The sequence below is a fragment of the Chionomys nivalis genome, chromosome 23 (genome assembly GCF_950005125.1).
Source record: "Chionomys nivalis chromosome 23, mChiNiv1.1, whole genome shotgun sequence".
Taxonomy (NCBI): Eukaryota; Metazoa; Chordata; class Mammalia; order Rodentia; family Cricetidae; genus Chionomys; species Chionomys nivalis.
The window spans coordinates 14,198,923-14,212,532 of record NC_080108.1 but is presented as its reverse complement, the minus strand read 5'-3'; the positions used below and the strand labels follow the sequence as shown (position 1 = coordinate 14,212,532).

Here is a 13,610-nt window from a genome sequence, read left to right as displayed (position 1 = left end):
TGGGGGTGCAAGGTGAAGGTCATCCTGGAACACATACCAAGATCCTATCTTAAAAACTTGGGGTTGTTTGTTTGTTTTGTTTTCAAGACAGGGCTTCTCTGTGTAGCCCAAGCTGTCCTGGAAATAGCACTGTAGACCAGGCTGGCCTCAGACTCACAGATCCACCTGCCTCTGCCTCCAGAGTGCTGGGATTAAAGGTGTGCACCACCACCATCCTGCTTTAAAAACTTTCTTAATAGTAATAGTGCCTCTCTTAGAGAGGGGCTCATGTATCCCAGGCTGGCCTCACACTTACTGTGTAGCTCAGGATGACCTTGAACTTGTGATCGACTTGCTTGTGTTGTCACACCTGGTTTACCTGGTGCTGGGCTCAGGTTGGGAATGATAAATACTAGGCTGCGCCCTACCGACTGAGCTACGTCCCTTTGGAAAAGAAGTCTTTGGTTTCTCTTGAAAACTGAAAATCCAGGTTTATGGTTCAGACTGCAGTCCTTGCCTGTTAAATGGCAGTAATAACACCACTGCCATCAGAGCTGTCGTGTGAGTTAAGTTCTGCCATGGAAAGCTCTTAGGGTCCAAGCTGGCCGGTGGTGGCGCACACCTTTAATCCCAGCACTTGGAAGGCAGAGGCAGGCGGACCTCTGTGAGTTCCAGGCAAGCCTGGTAATAACCTGCCATCCCTACAAGAAAGGACCACTGTCAACAGTAGTGTTCTTTGCCGATCTGTTAAAGCTGATGCATTTGTATTAACTTTGTTACAAAGCTGAGTTGTGCTATTTCAAGGTGCTCCTTATTTGCTCAGTAATCAATCACGGACTCCTTTCCCTATTATAGTTTATTTATTCATTTATGTGTTTAATGGGTTGAAGTCCTACTGCATTCCCTGGCTGGCTGCAACTCCTAGACTAGTGATCTGCCTGAGTAACTTGAAGCATGCCCAATGATGCTGGCATGCTGGATGGCATTGTGTCCCTGAACTGTCTTCTGTCCCTTCCCTCGGTCCTTGTCTGCTCATCCTTCACTGTAGGGCATGCACTTTCATGATGAGAAGCACACACTCCTTCCTAAGTTTTCTCAATTTTGGTTGCATGTCTGTCTTGGCTTTTTCGTGTTCTTCATTCCTGTGTCTGTCTCAGCTGCTGCTGAGGAGGGCTGGCAAGGCACCACCCGTGCCTCCCGCTGCGGCCCGTGGTCTGTGACTAAGCCAGCGGCCCCTCTTCTCTTCCCAGGGCGATGAGGGTGGGGAGCGGGTACTGCAGCAGCGCTGGACCTCCTTCCTCAAGGCTCAACTCCTGTGCTCCCGGCCCGATGATGGCTTCCCCTTTAACGTGCTACAAGATGTCTTCACCCTGAGCCCCAGCCCCCAGGACTGGCACGAGACTCTTTTCTATGGGGTCTTCACCTCCCAGTGGTGAGTGAGATGATAGGATTTAGCTGGGGACAGGAGGGTAAAGAATGGCTAGACCCCACTGACCCAGTCTTGAACCCTGATTCCCAACTCGGAATTAATTTGGCTGTTTCTTCGGCAGGCACAGAGGGACCACAGAGGGCTCTGCCATCTGTGTCTTCACCATGAATGACGTGCAGAAGGCCTTTGATGGCCTGTACAAGAAAGTGAACAGAGAGACACAGCAGTGGTACACTGAGACACACTCGGTGCCCACGCCCCGGCCTGGAGCGGTGGGTATCAGTAGTTGACTTTGAACTCCTGATCATCCTGCCTCCACCTCCTAAGTCCTAGGATTACAAGGAGGATGCCACCATACCCAGCTTTGCACGATATTGTACAATACTATCAATGTCCCTTTACTCTGTCCATCCCAGACTCTGCCAAGTCCTCCTTATCTAATTATCAAATGACTAGATGACCAGATCATAGGTAATAGTCCTTTCTTACTTGCTTGGAACCCAGTAGACCACCAGGATATGAGTGCCAACAGTTTGACTGGGAGGTGATGCTGACAAGCAGCGTGAGAGAATGGACAGGTGTAGGTGGAAGGACCAGAAAGGATCTCTGTCACTTAGCCTTGGCCACTTTGGACTGCTGAGTCTGGACCCTTCCCAGATACCACACGGAGTTGTGGAGCTATTCCGTCTCAGACTCTGATGTCGATCGGCCTGGAGCTATTGTAGCGTACGCCATTAGTTGCGGATCACTGGGCACGGAGAAACCCTTGCGCAGGGAGAAACAGGACTCGGGCAGTTATGGGACTTAGCTGTGACTGGCTGTATGGATATATCGATCAACCCCAGCTTGAGGATCCCAGGGTCAGACACTAGATGCAAGACGAGGAGTCATACTTTTTGAGGCCTGTTTGCAAATTTGGCAAGGGGTTTCCTCACACGTCCAGTTTGTCTTTGGACCAGCACTGTGTTCTGGAGCTCGGGAGGTGGTGTGGGGCTGGCCACTACTGTCCCCTGTGGAGGCGTGCCTCCTTTCTGATTCCTGTTGCTCATGTCCTGTTTCTGCCTTCTTCAGTGCATCACCAACAGTGCCCGGGAACGGAAGATCAGCTCGTCCCTGCAGCTTCCAGACCGAGTGCTGAACTTCCTCAAGGACCACTTCTTGATGGACGGGCAGGTCCGCAGCCGCTTGCTGCTGCTGCAGCCACAAGCCCGCTACCAGCGCGTGGCTGTGCACCGAGTACCTGGCCTGCACGACACCTACGATGTCCTCTTTCTGGGCACTGGTGAGTGCTTGCAGCCGAGCAGGGTTGAGTGAAGGAGGGGAATCTGTGTGTGGTTGGTGGATCCTGGGCAGTGAACTCCTTCAGGGCCTGAGCTCTGTCCATGTTTCCAGGTGACGGCCGCCTGCACAAGGCAGTGACCCTGGGCTCCAGGGTGCACATCATTGAGGAGCTGCAGGTCTTCCCTCGAGGCCAGCCTGTGCAGAACCTGCTCTTGGACAGCCATGGGGTGAGTGGGCTATAGAGTGAGCTTGGCACCAAGCCAACTCTCCCTCCCCTGCCTAAGCCAGATGGAAAGTTAAGGATCCCTGACTCGTGGCCATCAACAGGACGTGGGCAGAACTTGTCAGATACTCCCTGGGCTGGCTGTAGTGAGGTTCTGAGGTTAGTGTGACTGAGTGACAGGGCGCCCATGCTGCCCTCTCACTCTCTGTGTTTGGCTGTGTAGGGGCTGTTGTACGCCTCCTCCCATTCCGGCGTGGTGCAAGTGCCGGTAGCCAACTGCAGCCTGTACCCAAGCTGCGGAGACTGCGTTCTGGCTCGAGACCCCTACTGTGCCTGGAGCGGCTCTCGCTGCAGACCCGTCAGCCTCTACCAGCCTGATCTGGCCTCCAGGTGAGAGCTCCCAAAGTCCCTGATGCTCATCGACTCTGAGCACCCCATCTTCTCTGGGACGCCTGCAAGGTCTCATTTCTACCCACATCTCCATGTGCTTATTTCTCAGTTCTCTACTTTCCTCAAAGTCAGTAGGGGCCGGATAGGCAGAGTTTGCCTTACATGCCTGGAAAGGGGAACAGGGTTTGGTAGAAGATGAAACATCTAGTATGGATTGCCGTGCGGCCTATTAAACCAGTAAAAAAAGTTAGAGTAACATTTGATTTGAGATGTCTATTTAGAAAATAGGGATTTGGCTTAGTGGCACACACCTTTAATCCCAGCATTCAGGGAGGCACAGGCAGAAAGATCTCTGTGAGTTCAAGGCGATCTTGGTCTACATAATGAGACCCTGTCTCAATTTAAAAAAAAAAAAAGGATGAGGCAGTTGTGATGGGGGGCATGCCTATAATCTCAGTACCTGGTTTTGTTGTTGTTGTTGTTGTTTATTTTTTGTTTTATTGAGACAGGGTCTCATGTAGCCTCGCCGGGCCTGGAACTCAGTATACAGTTGTGAAGGATCAAGAGAAAACAGGGCGGCCGGAACATGGTGGTGCATGTCTATAACCCTAGCACTCAGACAGTAGAGACATGAGAAATTCAAGGGCCTTCTCTGCGACATAATGAGTTTTCAAGGGTTGTGGGGCCGGAGAGATGGCTCAGCGGTTAAGAGCACTGGCTGCACTTGTAGAGGACCCAGGTTCCATTTCCAGCACCCATGTCAGGCAGTTCACAGCCAGCTGCCTGTAAGTTCACCTCCAGAGTTGGCACCCAACCCTCTGGTCTCTGGTCTGCACAGATCCTGGTACATGTAAATTCACCTAGGCACATGTAGATATTCATACATGAAGGTGATAAATCTTTCTTTTTTTACTGAGAGAACCAGGATGCGCACAAAGCTGAGCACCGCCATGCCTCCGCTGGCGGAATTTTAACACATTGCCCTTGTGTTTGTCTACAAATGTGTAAAGCAAACAGTCTCATTGTTTTAATAAACATGGGCTGTCTCATCTGTAGCATTCTTTGGTTTACAGGAAAAGGGACACAAATTAATGCATGCCTGGAGCGTGGAAGCGTCACATTCCCTGTTAGTTCATTCTTGTTTCACAGAGGGTGCCAAATCTGGGGTCTGTTTTTAAACTAGTTCAGGAACTTCAGTATTGGGGATGCGGTGCATGCTCTGCCATCAATCCCATTAGGAGGCAGGTAGAGGCCGAAATCTGCACTTCAGAGTCACTCATGATTACATTACAAGTTTGAGGCTAGCCTAGGCTACATAAGACCCTGTTTCAGCCAGGTGCTATGGCATACGCCTTCAATTCAAGCAATCGGGAGGCAGAGGCAGGCGAATCTCTGAGTTTTGAGACCAGTCTGATCTACAAATTGAGTTTCAGAACAGTTAGGGCTATATAGAGACACACTGCCTCAAAAGAAGCTCTGTTTCAACTTCCTTGTTCTGACCCCTATCCTGCCCCCCAAAAAACCAAAAACAACCCAGCTTTTTAAGGAGCTGATAACCTGGAAGGACATACCCAAAATTCTGTCTTGGCTGCTTATAGCAGGTTGTGGGAGGCTTCTGTAGTGTTGTTTTTTCTTTATGCTTGGTTGAGTTTTTTTTCTTTTCCTTTGAGATCGTCTCAGTATAGCTCTAGCTGGCCTAGAACTCACTATGTAGGCCAGGCTGACCTCAAGCTCACAGATCTGTCTGTCTCTGCTTCCCCAAATGCTGGGATTAAAGACGTGTGCCACACTGCCTGGCTGAGTTTTCTAAGTTTTTTAGTGCATGAAAACCCATCTTTCTTTTCACACGTATACTCTCAACACTAGAGAAGGTAAAGTAGAAGGGCTGGGAGTTGGAGGCTAGCCTGGGCTACATTGCATATCCTAGTTTTTGTTTTGTTTTGTTTTTAAAGAAAAAATAAAAGGAAAGTTTCGGATTTTTTAGACAAAGTCTTGTACCGGGGCTGGGCTATCCTCCTGCCTCAGCCTCTTGGGTTTTTAATGGGGGTGATGTATTTGACACAGGATCTCACGTAGCCTAGACTGGCCTCCAATTCACTATGTAGTCAAAGATGATCTTGGATTTCTGTGTCTCCTGTGTCTGCCTCCCATGTGCCGGGCACATTATGCTTTTATAGTGGAAGGAGATTGGGGCTTTTATTTGTAATAATGTGTAGACAGGGACCTGAGAAGATAGCTCAGTTAGTGAAGTACTTGCTTCAAATGCATGAGAACCTGAGTTGATTCCCAGAATACACATATAATGCCAGGCATAGTGGTAGCAAGAGAGAGACAGGCAGATCCCTGGGCTCACTGGACACCCAGTGGATCCTAGTTAGTGAACCAAGGTTGTCCTCCAACCTCCACATAAATGTGCACACACATAATCACAACTGGAAATGTCCAGTCAAGCATGGTGGTGGAGACTGCTCAGGGAAGTCTGTTCCCTGCTGCTTTGGATCTGGTGGTCCAGGTCTAGAGGGGGAGGGAACACTGGCCCATGGGGTTCTACCCAAGATATTCTCATACCCAGGCCATGGATCCAGGACATTGAGGGAGCCAATGCCAAGGATCTCTGCAATGCTTCCTCAGCCAGGGCCCGGATTTTGGTGCCACCAGGTAAGATGCCCTGGAAAAGGTGGGTCATATTTGCTTGGAAGATGACTCCAGGTGTTTATAGATTTAGATTTTTCTTCTAGTCCTACAAAAAGAGGCCCAGATAGTGAGTCTCGCTCAGTTCCAAGAATCACTCAAGTTAACATCTATCTTAGGGTTTTATTGCTGTGAAGAGACACACTGATCACAGCAACTCTAAAAAGGAAAACATTTCATTGGGACTGGCTTAGAGTTCAGAGATGTAGTCCATTGTTGTCATGACACGCAGGCAGACATGGTGCTGGAGAGGTAGCTAAGAGTCCTACATCTGGACCAGTGGGCAGCAGGAAGAGAGTGACACTGGGCCTGGCTTGGGCTTCTGAAGTCTCAAAGCCCACCCCAGCAACACACTTCCTCCAACAAGGCCACATCCCAATAGCGCCATTGCCTATGAGCCTCTGGGGGCCATTTTCATTCAAACCACCGCAGCATCATAGCACCCACCAGAGCACAGCCAGGAGGATGGGACTAAGCCTGGGGTTACTCTGGCCACTGGCTCCTTTTACCCCTGTCTGTTCTGCCCACAGGCAAGTCATGTAAACAAGTCCAGATCCAGCCCAACACAGTAAACACCCTGGCATGCCCACTCCTCTCGAACCTGGCCACTCGGCTCTGGTTATACAACGGGAACCCTGTCAATGCCTCTGCCTCTTGTCGCGTGTTGCCCACTGGCGACCTGCTCCTGGTAGGCAGCCAGCAGAGGTTGGGGATGTTCCAGTGCTGGTCAGTAGAAGAAGGATTCCGGCAGCTGGTGGCCAGCTACTGCCCAGAGGTGATGGAGGATGGGGAGATGGACCAAAAGGACCAGCGTGATGGCGTCCCGGTCATTATCAACACATCACGAGTGAGCGCACCCGCTGGCGGCAGGGCCGGCTGGGGTGCAGACAAGTCATACTGGAATGAGTTCCTGGTGATGTGCGTTCTGTTTGGGTCTGCCGTGGTGCTTGTAGCTCTGTTCTTTCTCTACCGACATCGGGATTGCATGAAGCTTTTCCTAAAGCAGGGCGAATGTGCCACTGTGTCCCCCAAGACTCGCCCTATAGTGCTCCCTCCTGAGACTCGGCCACTCAATGGTGTGGGCCCTCCTAGCACCCCGCTTGACCACCGAGGCTACCAGGCCCTGTCGGATAGCTCCCCAGGGCCCCGAGTCTTTACTGAGTCTGAGAAGAGGCCACTGAGTATCCAGGACAGCTTTGTGGAGGTGTCTCCCATGTGCCCCCGGCCCCGAGTTCGCCTGGGCTCTGAAATCCGAGACTCTGTGGTATGAGGGCTGAGTTGATATGTGGCCACCCTGGCCTCGGGCTGTGAATGTTCAGTGGAGGTCAGCTAGACCTCTGCTTCTCACAGAACACAACCATGGTACCCTGCCTGGGAGGCAGCTGGTATCACAGCCCCGACAGCCCAGCCAGCTGGTTCCAGTGCCTGGCCGAAGATGGATCTGCCTCCAGGGGCCAGAGGGCTTGTCCTGTGGCAGAACTCTGCTACTTAAACTGAGCCCTTTGTTTAAAAGACAACCGCAACTGTGAAGCCAGAGCAAGAGGGAAGAAGACAGAGACGGAGGAAACGACACAGCCACAGCCACTCCAGCCTGCCTGGAGTCTTGGACACTTAGCCAGAGTGGCTGTGTGAGATGGCATTGAGACTCCTTCCCCGACTGGCCTGTCCTACCTTCCGCCTTACTCTGCCACCTTGGGCTACCCTTTCTCAGTGCAGAGCAGGGGCCCTGATCCAGCTCCAGCCCACCAAGGACGCATCTGTGGCTGCTGACACCCTACCACCTCAGGGACCCGAGGGCTACGCTGGCTCTGCAGCCCTCCTCACCGGACCTGGGCCCAGTCCCAGTTCCTGGACTTACCAGGCCTGTATCAGGCTGTGGCCTCAAGAGAACAAGGGAGTGACCCCAGGGGAGTTCACGATAGAAGACTGTTTGTTGCCTGCTGCCTTTTTCCCAGAGAACCATGGGAAACCCCACCCACCTCGCCAGCCCTGTCTTTCAGTTCCTGCACGGGACTGTTGAACTCTTATCTTCTCCCACTCCTAGGTCACCCTGCCCTGTCTGTCACTTAGTCTAAGGGATACTGCCCATCACAAGGACCCTGAATTTACATGGGTTTTATATTTTTTTAATAAGATGCACTTTACTTTCTTTTTTAAATAAAATCTTGACGAATTCTAGTTAATCGTGGCCCTGACTCTGGAAGGACTTTGTGTGTATGTGGGGACCAGAGGCTGTCACCCTTAGGAACTGCGCTCCTTTCTTCACACGGGGTTTCATTAGCTTGGAGTTCACCCTTAGAATAGAGTGGCTGGCCCGCAAGCCCCGGGGGTCCTCCTGTCTCTACCTCCTCAGCACTGGGACTTAAGGAATGAGGTCCTCATGCTTCTGAGGCAGACACTTGACCAAGTGAGCAATCTCCCCAGCCTGGCTCTGCTTTGTAAAGTTCCGTCTTCCCGGGGTCCCAAGCCTTTTTCTCAAGGCTGCCTGCTGTCACCTGGTCAGGTGTAGTTCTTAGCAGGGTGACTCTCTTTTGTCCGCATGCAGTTCAGGGAACAAGGAAGGACTTTTTTTTTTACTCTGGAGAGTTTAAAATTTCCAGAGGATGATGTGGTAAAATGGACTTTTCTTTGGCATGCCAAAGTTCTCCCATGTGGAAATGTACTTGAGTGTGTCCAAAGTACGGATGACCAGCAGTTCCTACGAGACCAGTCCGCTTTGTGTCATACGGGGAAGTCAAACATTCCTAACCCTTTATTACCGATTAGTAAAAACAGTGATGACAACAGCAATGAGAAGGGGGAGGAGGAGGGCCCTCCCCTGCCAGGGGGCCGACGCTGCAGTGCCCTCTCCAGGCTGGGCCGGCACTGGCCCTGACACACAGGCGTGACCTTGGCCACATCTCAGCAGTGGAAAGGTCCTGGACAGGATGCTGGTGTTCAGAAGCCATCACAGGACGATCTTAAAGGAGCTGCAGGAGGAAGGAGTGAGTTGGGTTTGGTGCTGGGGATCAAACCCAGGGCCCGACACAGGGCTAAACATATAAACTCTACCACTGAGCTATACCCTAGCCCGTGTTTGGTTCTCTGGTAGAAGGTGGTGCAGACCTTACTGATCATACCCACCTCTCTCCCGTGACTAAATGAGCTCTAGCTGGCCTGGAATTCCCTGTGTACACCAAGCTGGCCTCAGATGTGTGCTGGGATTTTAGACCTGCACTGCCACAGTTTAAGATTCTTGTTTGAGGGGCTGGAGATGTAGCTCAGTAGACTGACTGCTTGCCTAAAATGTTTGAAACTCTGGGTTCAGTATTTGGCACCACAAAAATGAGACATCCCAGCACTCAGGAGGAAGAGGAAGGAAGACCAGAAGTTCAGTGTCTAGGTTAAGCGTGGTGGTACGTAGTGGTATGCAACTTTAATACTAGCACGAGGGAGGCAGAGGCAGGTGGAGTTTAAGGTCAGCCTGAGCCACATGAGATCCTGTCTCAAAAAACAAAAAACTAGACTGGGCTAGGTCCCTAGTGTGTCCTGTCTGGAAGACCATCCTTAACTATCCCACAGTGAATGGGTACTCAGAATGCAGGGGAGCTCCTGTCACACCTGGCAAAGTCTGGTGAACGGGAAATGACATGCTGGAACTCCGAGAGATTGATGGTCCCATCCCTGTCGATGTCCGACTCTTCCAGGATCTGGAGAGAGGAGGGCTTTAGGCTTCAGCCCCAACCCTTTCCACCCGACACCCCAGGCCCAGCAGGCACAGTCAGCTCACATTATCAATGAGCTGCTTCATCTCAGAAGCAGTGAGCCGTGTGTCCTCGCCCTCTCCTGTAAGGCAGTTCACAAGCCGACTCAGGTCCTCTCTGTCCAGGGTTCCGTCGTCATCAAAGTCTAGGCGGCAGACACAGGGAGCAATAAGGACATGCGTAAGACGTGTTCTGCAGGCACACACCTGGCCCCCACTTCCTGTGTGGGAAGGAACGGGGTCCTGCTTATGGTGCTTACCAAAGATGCGGAAGGCATAGTGGGACTTGATGTCTGGGGTTGCTGTGTCACTGAAGACACTCAGGAGGTCCAGGAAGTCCTCGAAGCTCAGGCTGTCTCTGGTTGGGGACGTCGAGAAGACCATGCAGATTCGCTCCTTAAAGGGGTTGGCCTGGGTAAGAAAGCCTTCCGTGAATGTCCCAGGGCACTGCCTGGGTGCCATGCTCAGCCAACTCAGCTGGAAACTTGAGGGAGGGTCTGATAAACTCAGGCTGATCCTCCTATCTCTACCTCCCAAGTGCTGGATTACAGGCGTGTGCCACCATGACTGAGTCCCTTCTGGGAACCTGAGGAAGCTGATGCCAGTGGTGGCACTTCATGGAGTTCAGGCTCGAAGGGGAGAACCTCTGAAGGTCAGACATGGAGGGCTCAGGAAAGACCACTAAGTCAGCCAGGAAAGGGGCAGAGATGGTCCCTGGGAGTCTAACCGAGGCATATCACCACTGGAGTCGGCAGGAAAAGGAAAGCAAGGCAAAGTAACAAGACGAACCGCTTATAACTGTAAGCGCACAAGTGAGCACATGCCACCATACACGTGTGGAAGTCAAAGGGTAACTTTCTGTAGTCCGTTCTCTTCCACCATAGGTTCCAGAGGTCAAACTTAGGTCTCGGGCTTACAAGGCAAGTGTTTTTAGCCTCTAAGCTACTTGAAGCAAGTACCCTCCAGCTGGACCACGCTGGTCATTTTGAAATATACTTAACTGAACAATTATTTTGTTACAGAGCCAGGCTCTTTGCATAGAAATTTCATAACAGACGGGTGTTATGGTGCGTGCGTTTAATTCTGCGCCAAGGCAGGTAAATCTCTCTTAAGAGTTCAAGGATAGCCTGGTTTACATAGCGAGTTCCAGCCAGGCTAGCTAGGACTCCACAGTGAGACCCTGTCTCAAAATAATAATAATAATAACAACAACAACAACCCTAATTATTATTATTCACAGCAGGCCGGGCATTGTGATGTCTTTAATCCCAGTGCTCAGAAGGCAGGGAAAGGAGGATTGAAGCAAGTTCAAGGCCAGCCAAGGCTACATAGTAAAACCCCCTATCAGGAAAAAGAAGTGGTAGGTTAGTCCAGTCAGTAAAGTGCTTGCCATGTAAACATAAAGACGTGCATTCAATCCCCAAAACTTCTGTTTTTAAAAAGAGGGGAGTGGGTTAAAAGCCTGTGCTGCTCTTGCAGAGGACCCTAATTCAGTTCCTGGCACCCGTGATGGGCAGCTGTCACTCCAGCACCAGGGGATCCAACACCCTCTGTACTCTGTGGGCACTGGCACTTACGTGTGTACACAGCCACACACAAACAATTACATTCCATCATCAAAATGAACCCAGGGTGTAGTGGCATGTGCTGCCAACCAATCAGAATGGCAAGAAGAGTTAAGTAACGTAGCAGAGACAGGATGGATGACGTGGGGAGAGGGGAGAGTGGAGAAAGGACTGAACCTTGAGCTCTGGAAGGCTGAGAATCTGCTCGAATGACACTCGGGTGTGCAGTGACTCTTCCACGCTCCGATGCTCCGGGGGAAGCAACTCACAAAACCGCCTGTGGGCTCTGGCAGAGAGAGGGAACTTACTGGTGCCTTCAAGTAGCCCGGCTCCCTGGGTTTCCGACATTCCCATTCTGATTTCTGAATGCCGCAGAAACCAGGTGTATTAGTAAGTCACATAACTGAGACTTTCAGTCACTGGGTAACCTTCAGCCAGAGAGAAGTCAGTCACAAAGTAGCAGAGGCCTGGAGTCCCTTCTTAGGGTGGGTATTTTTGGAGGAAAAGCATGTGTCTGCGGACACTGGATCAGGCACTCTCTGTATATTCTAGAGATACCCATGCCATTCCCTTTGACTGTCAGGCTACAGAACCAGTCGTCCCCAAGATATGGGAACTCCCCAGGAATCTCATGTGAGAAGGATGAAGCCTGGTGTCAGCCAAGGAGGAACTGTCAATGGGGATGGGGTGTCACACAGTTCCAGTGACTTGTCACCTTTCATAAGAGAATGGGAGACTGATGGAGAGATCACATCCTGACCAGACTGCTTAGTGTCACATACCTTATGCCCTAATTTAAATATAAGCCTCACGTCAGCTAGACATGAAGGTTCACTCAGAGGGAGGGGGTTATCACGGGACCTCTGTGTTCCTTTTCCCAGTGTGGCCACACTGGATACATTTCATTCCTGTGCTTTTCAACATTATCCCTTTAATCAGCCTACTGGAGTCAGGTAGTCCACCCGGCCTAGCTGGTTAGGGCTCCTGGAGAACAAGGTCCTGGACCCTAACAATGGCAGTAACAATTTCAAAGATTTCTAAAGAATGGAGAGGTTAGGGACGGAGCTGTAAGGGGCCCTAAACAACGGGGAGAAAAGAGCAAAAACACACGATGTCACTTTCATTCCAGGGACCCCTTTCTCTCGCCTACCACCTCTTTCCCAGTGGAATTTCATTGAGGAGACCAGGAACCTCCCTAGGTCAAGCGTCCTGGCCATTAAAGCACTTACAATGTGCTTTATAAGCAAGTTACCAGAAACCTCTGAACCTGTTTCCTTGTTCTGTAAGCTCCTCCTGAAGATTTAAGTAATGTGGGAATCACTCAGTGGCTCCTGGGCTCAGTAAACGTTAACGGTTGGTTACTGTATTTTAAACAGGTAAAGTTGGGAGAAGGGTGAGCCAGCTCCTCAAGGCTTCTTGCTTTTGCCAGAGGGCAAAGTCCGCACAGAGCCACAGCTGTTCCAGAAGATAACAGGAAGTTCAGCAGTGAGGAGGCCAGCGGGGCTCAAACAGCCCACCTTTTCCTGGATACACAGAGTGTATGCGTGGTGCAAAGCTGAGACCCCGGCGCGGGCAAGACTTGCACTCTGGGCCTCCGGTTCTATATTCGCTGATCTTGATGTCCGTGAAACCCGGCCCCACCCTCGGAGGAGAGGCTTCCAGTCAAGTCCCCGCTAGGACAGCACCCCCAAAGCCCCCCTCCCTTGGCAATCCCGCAGTGGAGGGCAGGGATTGGGACAGCACTCACAGAAGGATCTCCTGCTTGGTCAGGAACGTCAGGTCCTGAAAGGCAAATCCAGACAAGGGTCAGCAAGCCGCTGGAAAGCCACGGCTGCCCCGCCGCCGGCTCCCGAACCCCACTCCCCGGCGCGGGCCAGCACGCGAGCTCCGCGAGAATTGATGCCCCGCGCACCTGGTACTCGGCCAGCAGCTCCTTGGACAGGCGACTGCCCGAGCCTCCCATCGCCGCGGTGCGCGCACAGCTTCACCAACTCTCCCCGGGACTCCGGCAACTTTCTCACTTCCGTCCGCGGGGCCGCGTCCCCGCCCCGCCCCGTCCCGTCCCCACAGCAACCGCTGCTTGGCCTCCGCCCCCGGGCCCGCCCCTGCGTCCAGTGCCCTGGCACCCTCGGCACGGCTCAGCTGCTCGGCTCCCGGCTCCCCGCGGGCCCAGGAGAGCGGGAGGCAGGGCCCGGGGGAGGAGCCGGACGCGCCGGGGCGGAGCCCAGGGCTCATGGCCCCGCCTCCTAGTGGGCGGGGCAGAGCGCGCCGCGAGCACGTGGTGCAGACTGCGCTTGCGTGAGGCCACTA

At 52.1% G+C, this 13,610-nt stretch overlaps 2 protein-coding genes across 3 annotated transcripts in view; one reads left to right on the top strand and one right to left on the bottom strand.

Moving 5' to 3' along the window:
* Sema4b (semaphorin 4B) overlaps positions 1-8,176 on the top strand; it is a 41,018-nt gene extending 32,842 nt beyond the window's left edge. For both annotated transcript variants that reach the window (XM_057756528.1, XM_057756526.1), the window contains exons 9-15: positions 1,230-1,411; positions 1,530-1,680; positions 2,480-2,690; positions 2,801-2,916; positions 3,136-3,302; positions 5,875-5,960; positions 6,524-8,176. In XM_057756528.1, coding sequence (XP_057612511.1) covers positions 1,230-1,411; positions 1,530-1,680; positions 2,480-2,690; positions 2,801-2,916; positions 3,136-3,302; positions 5,875-5,960; positions 6,524-7,263 — 1,653 coding nt within the window. In that variant the 3' untranslated portion in view covers positions 7,264-8,176. The remainder of the gene's footprint in view (positions 1-1,229; positions 1,412-1,529; positions 1,681-2,479; positions 2,691-2,800; positions 2,917-3,135; positions 3,303-5,874; positions 5,961-6,523) is intronic.
* Positions 8,177-8,730: 554 nt separating this feature from the next.
* On the bottom strand, positions 8,731-13,434 carry Cib1 (calcium and integrin binding 1). Its single transcript, XM_057756399.1, has 7 exons — positions 13,213-13,434; positions 13,048-13,082; positions 11,478-11,586; positions 9,996-10,146; positions 9,763-9,881; positions 9,594-9,682; positions 8,731-8,962 (listed from the first exon to the last, which is right to left on the bottom strand). Exons 1-7 carry the CDS (start codon positions 13,261-13,263, stop codon positions 8,941-8,943), a joined length of 576 nt encoding a protein of 191 aa, XP_057612382.1. The 5' UTR covers positions 13,264-13,434; the 3' UTR covers positions 8,731-8,940.
* Positions 13,435-13,610: the final 176 nt, after the last annotated feature.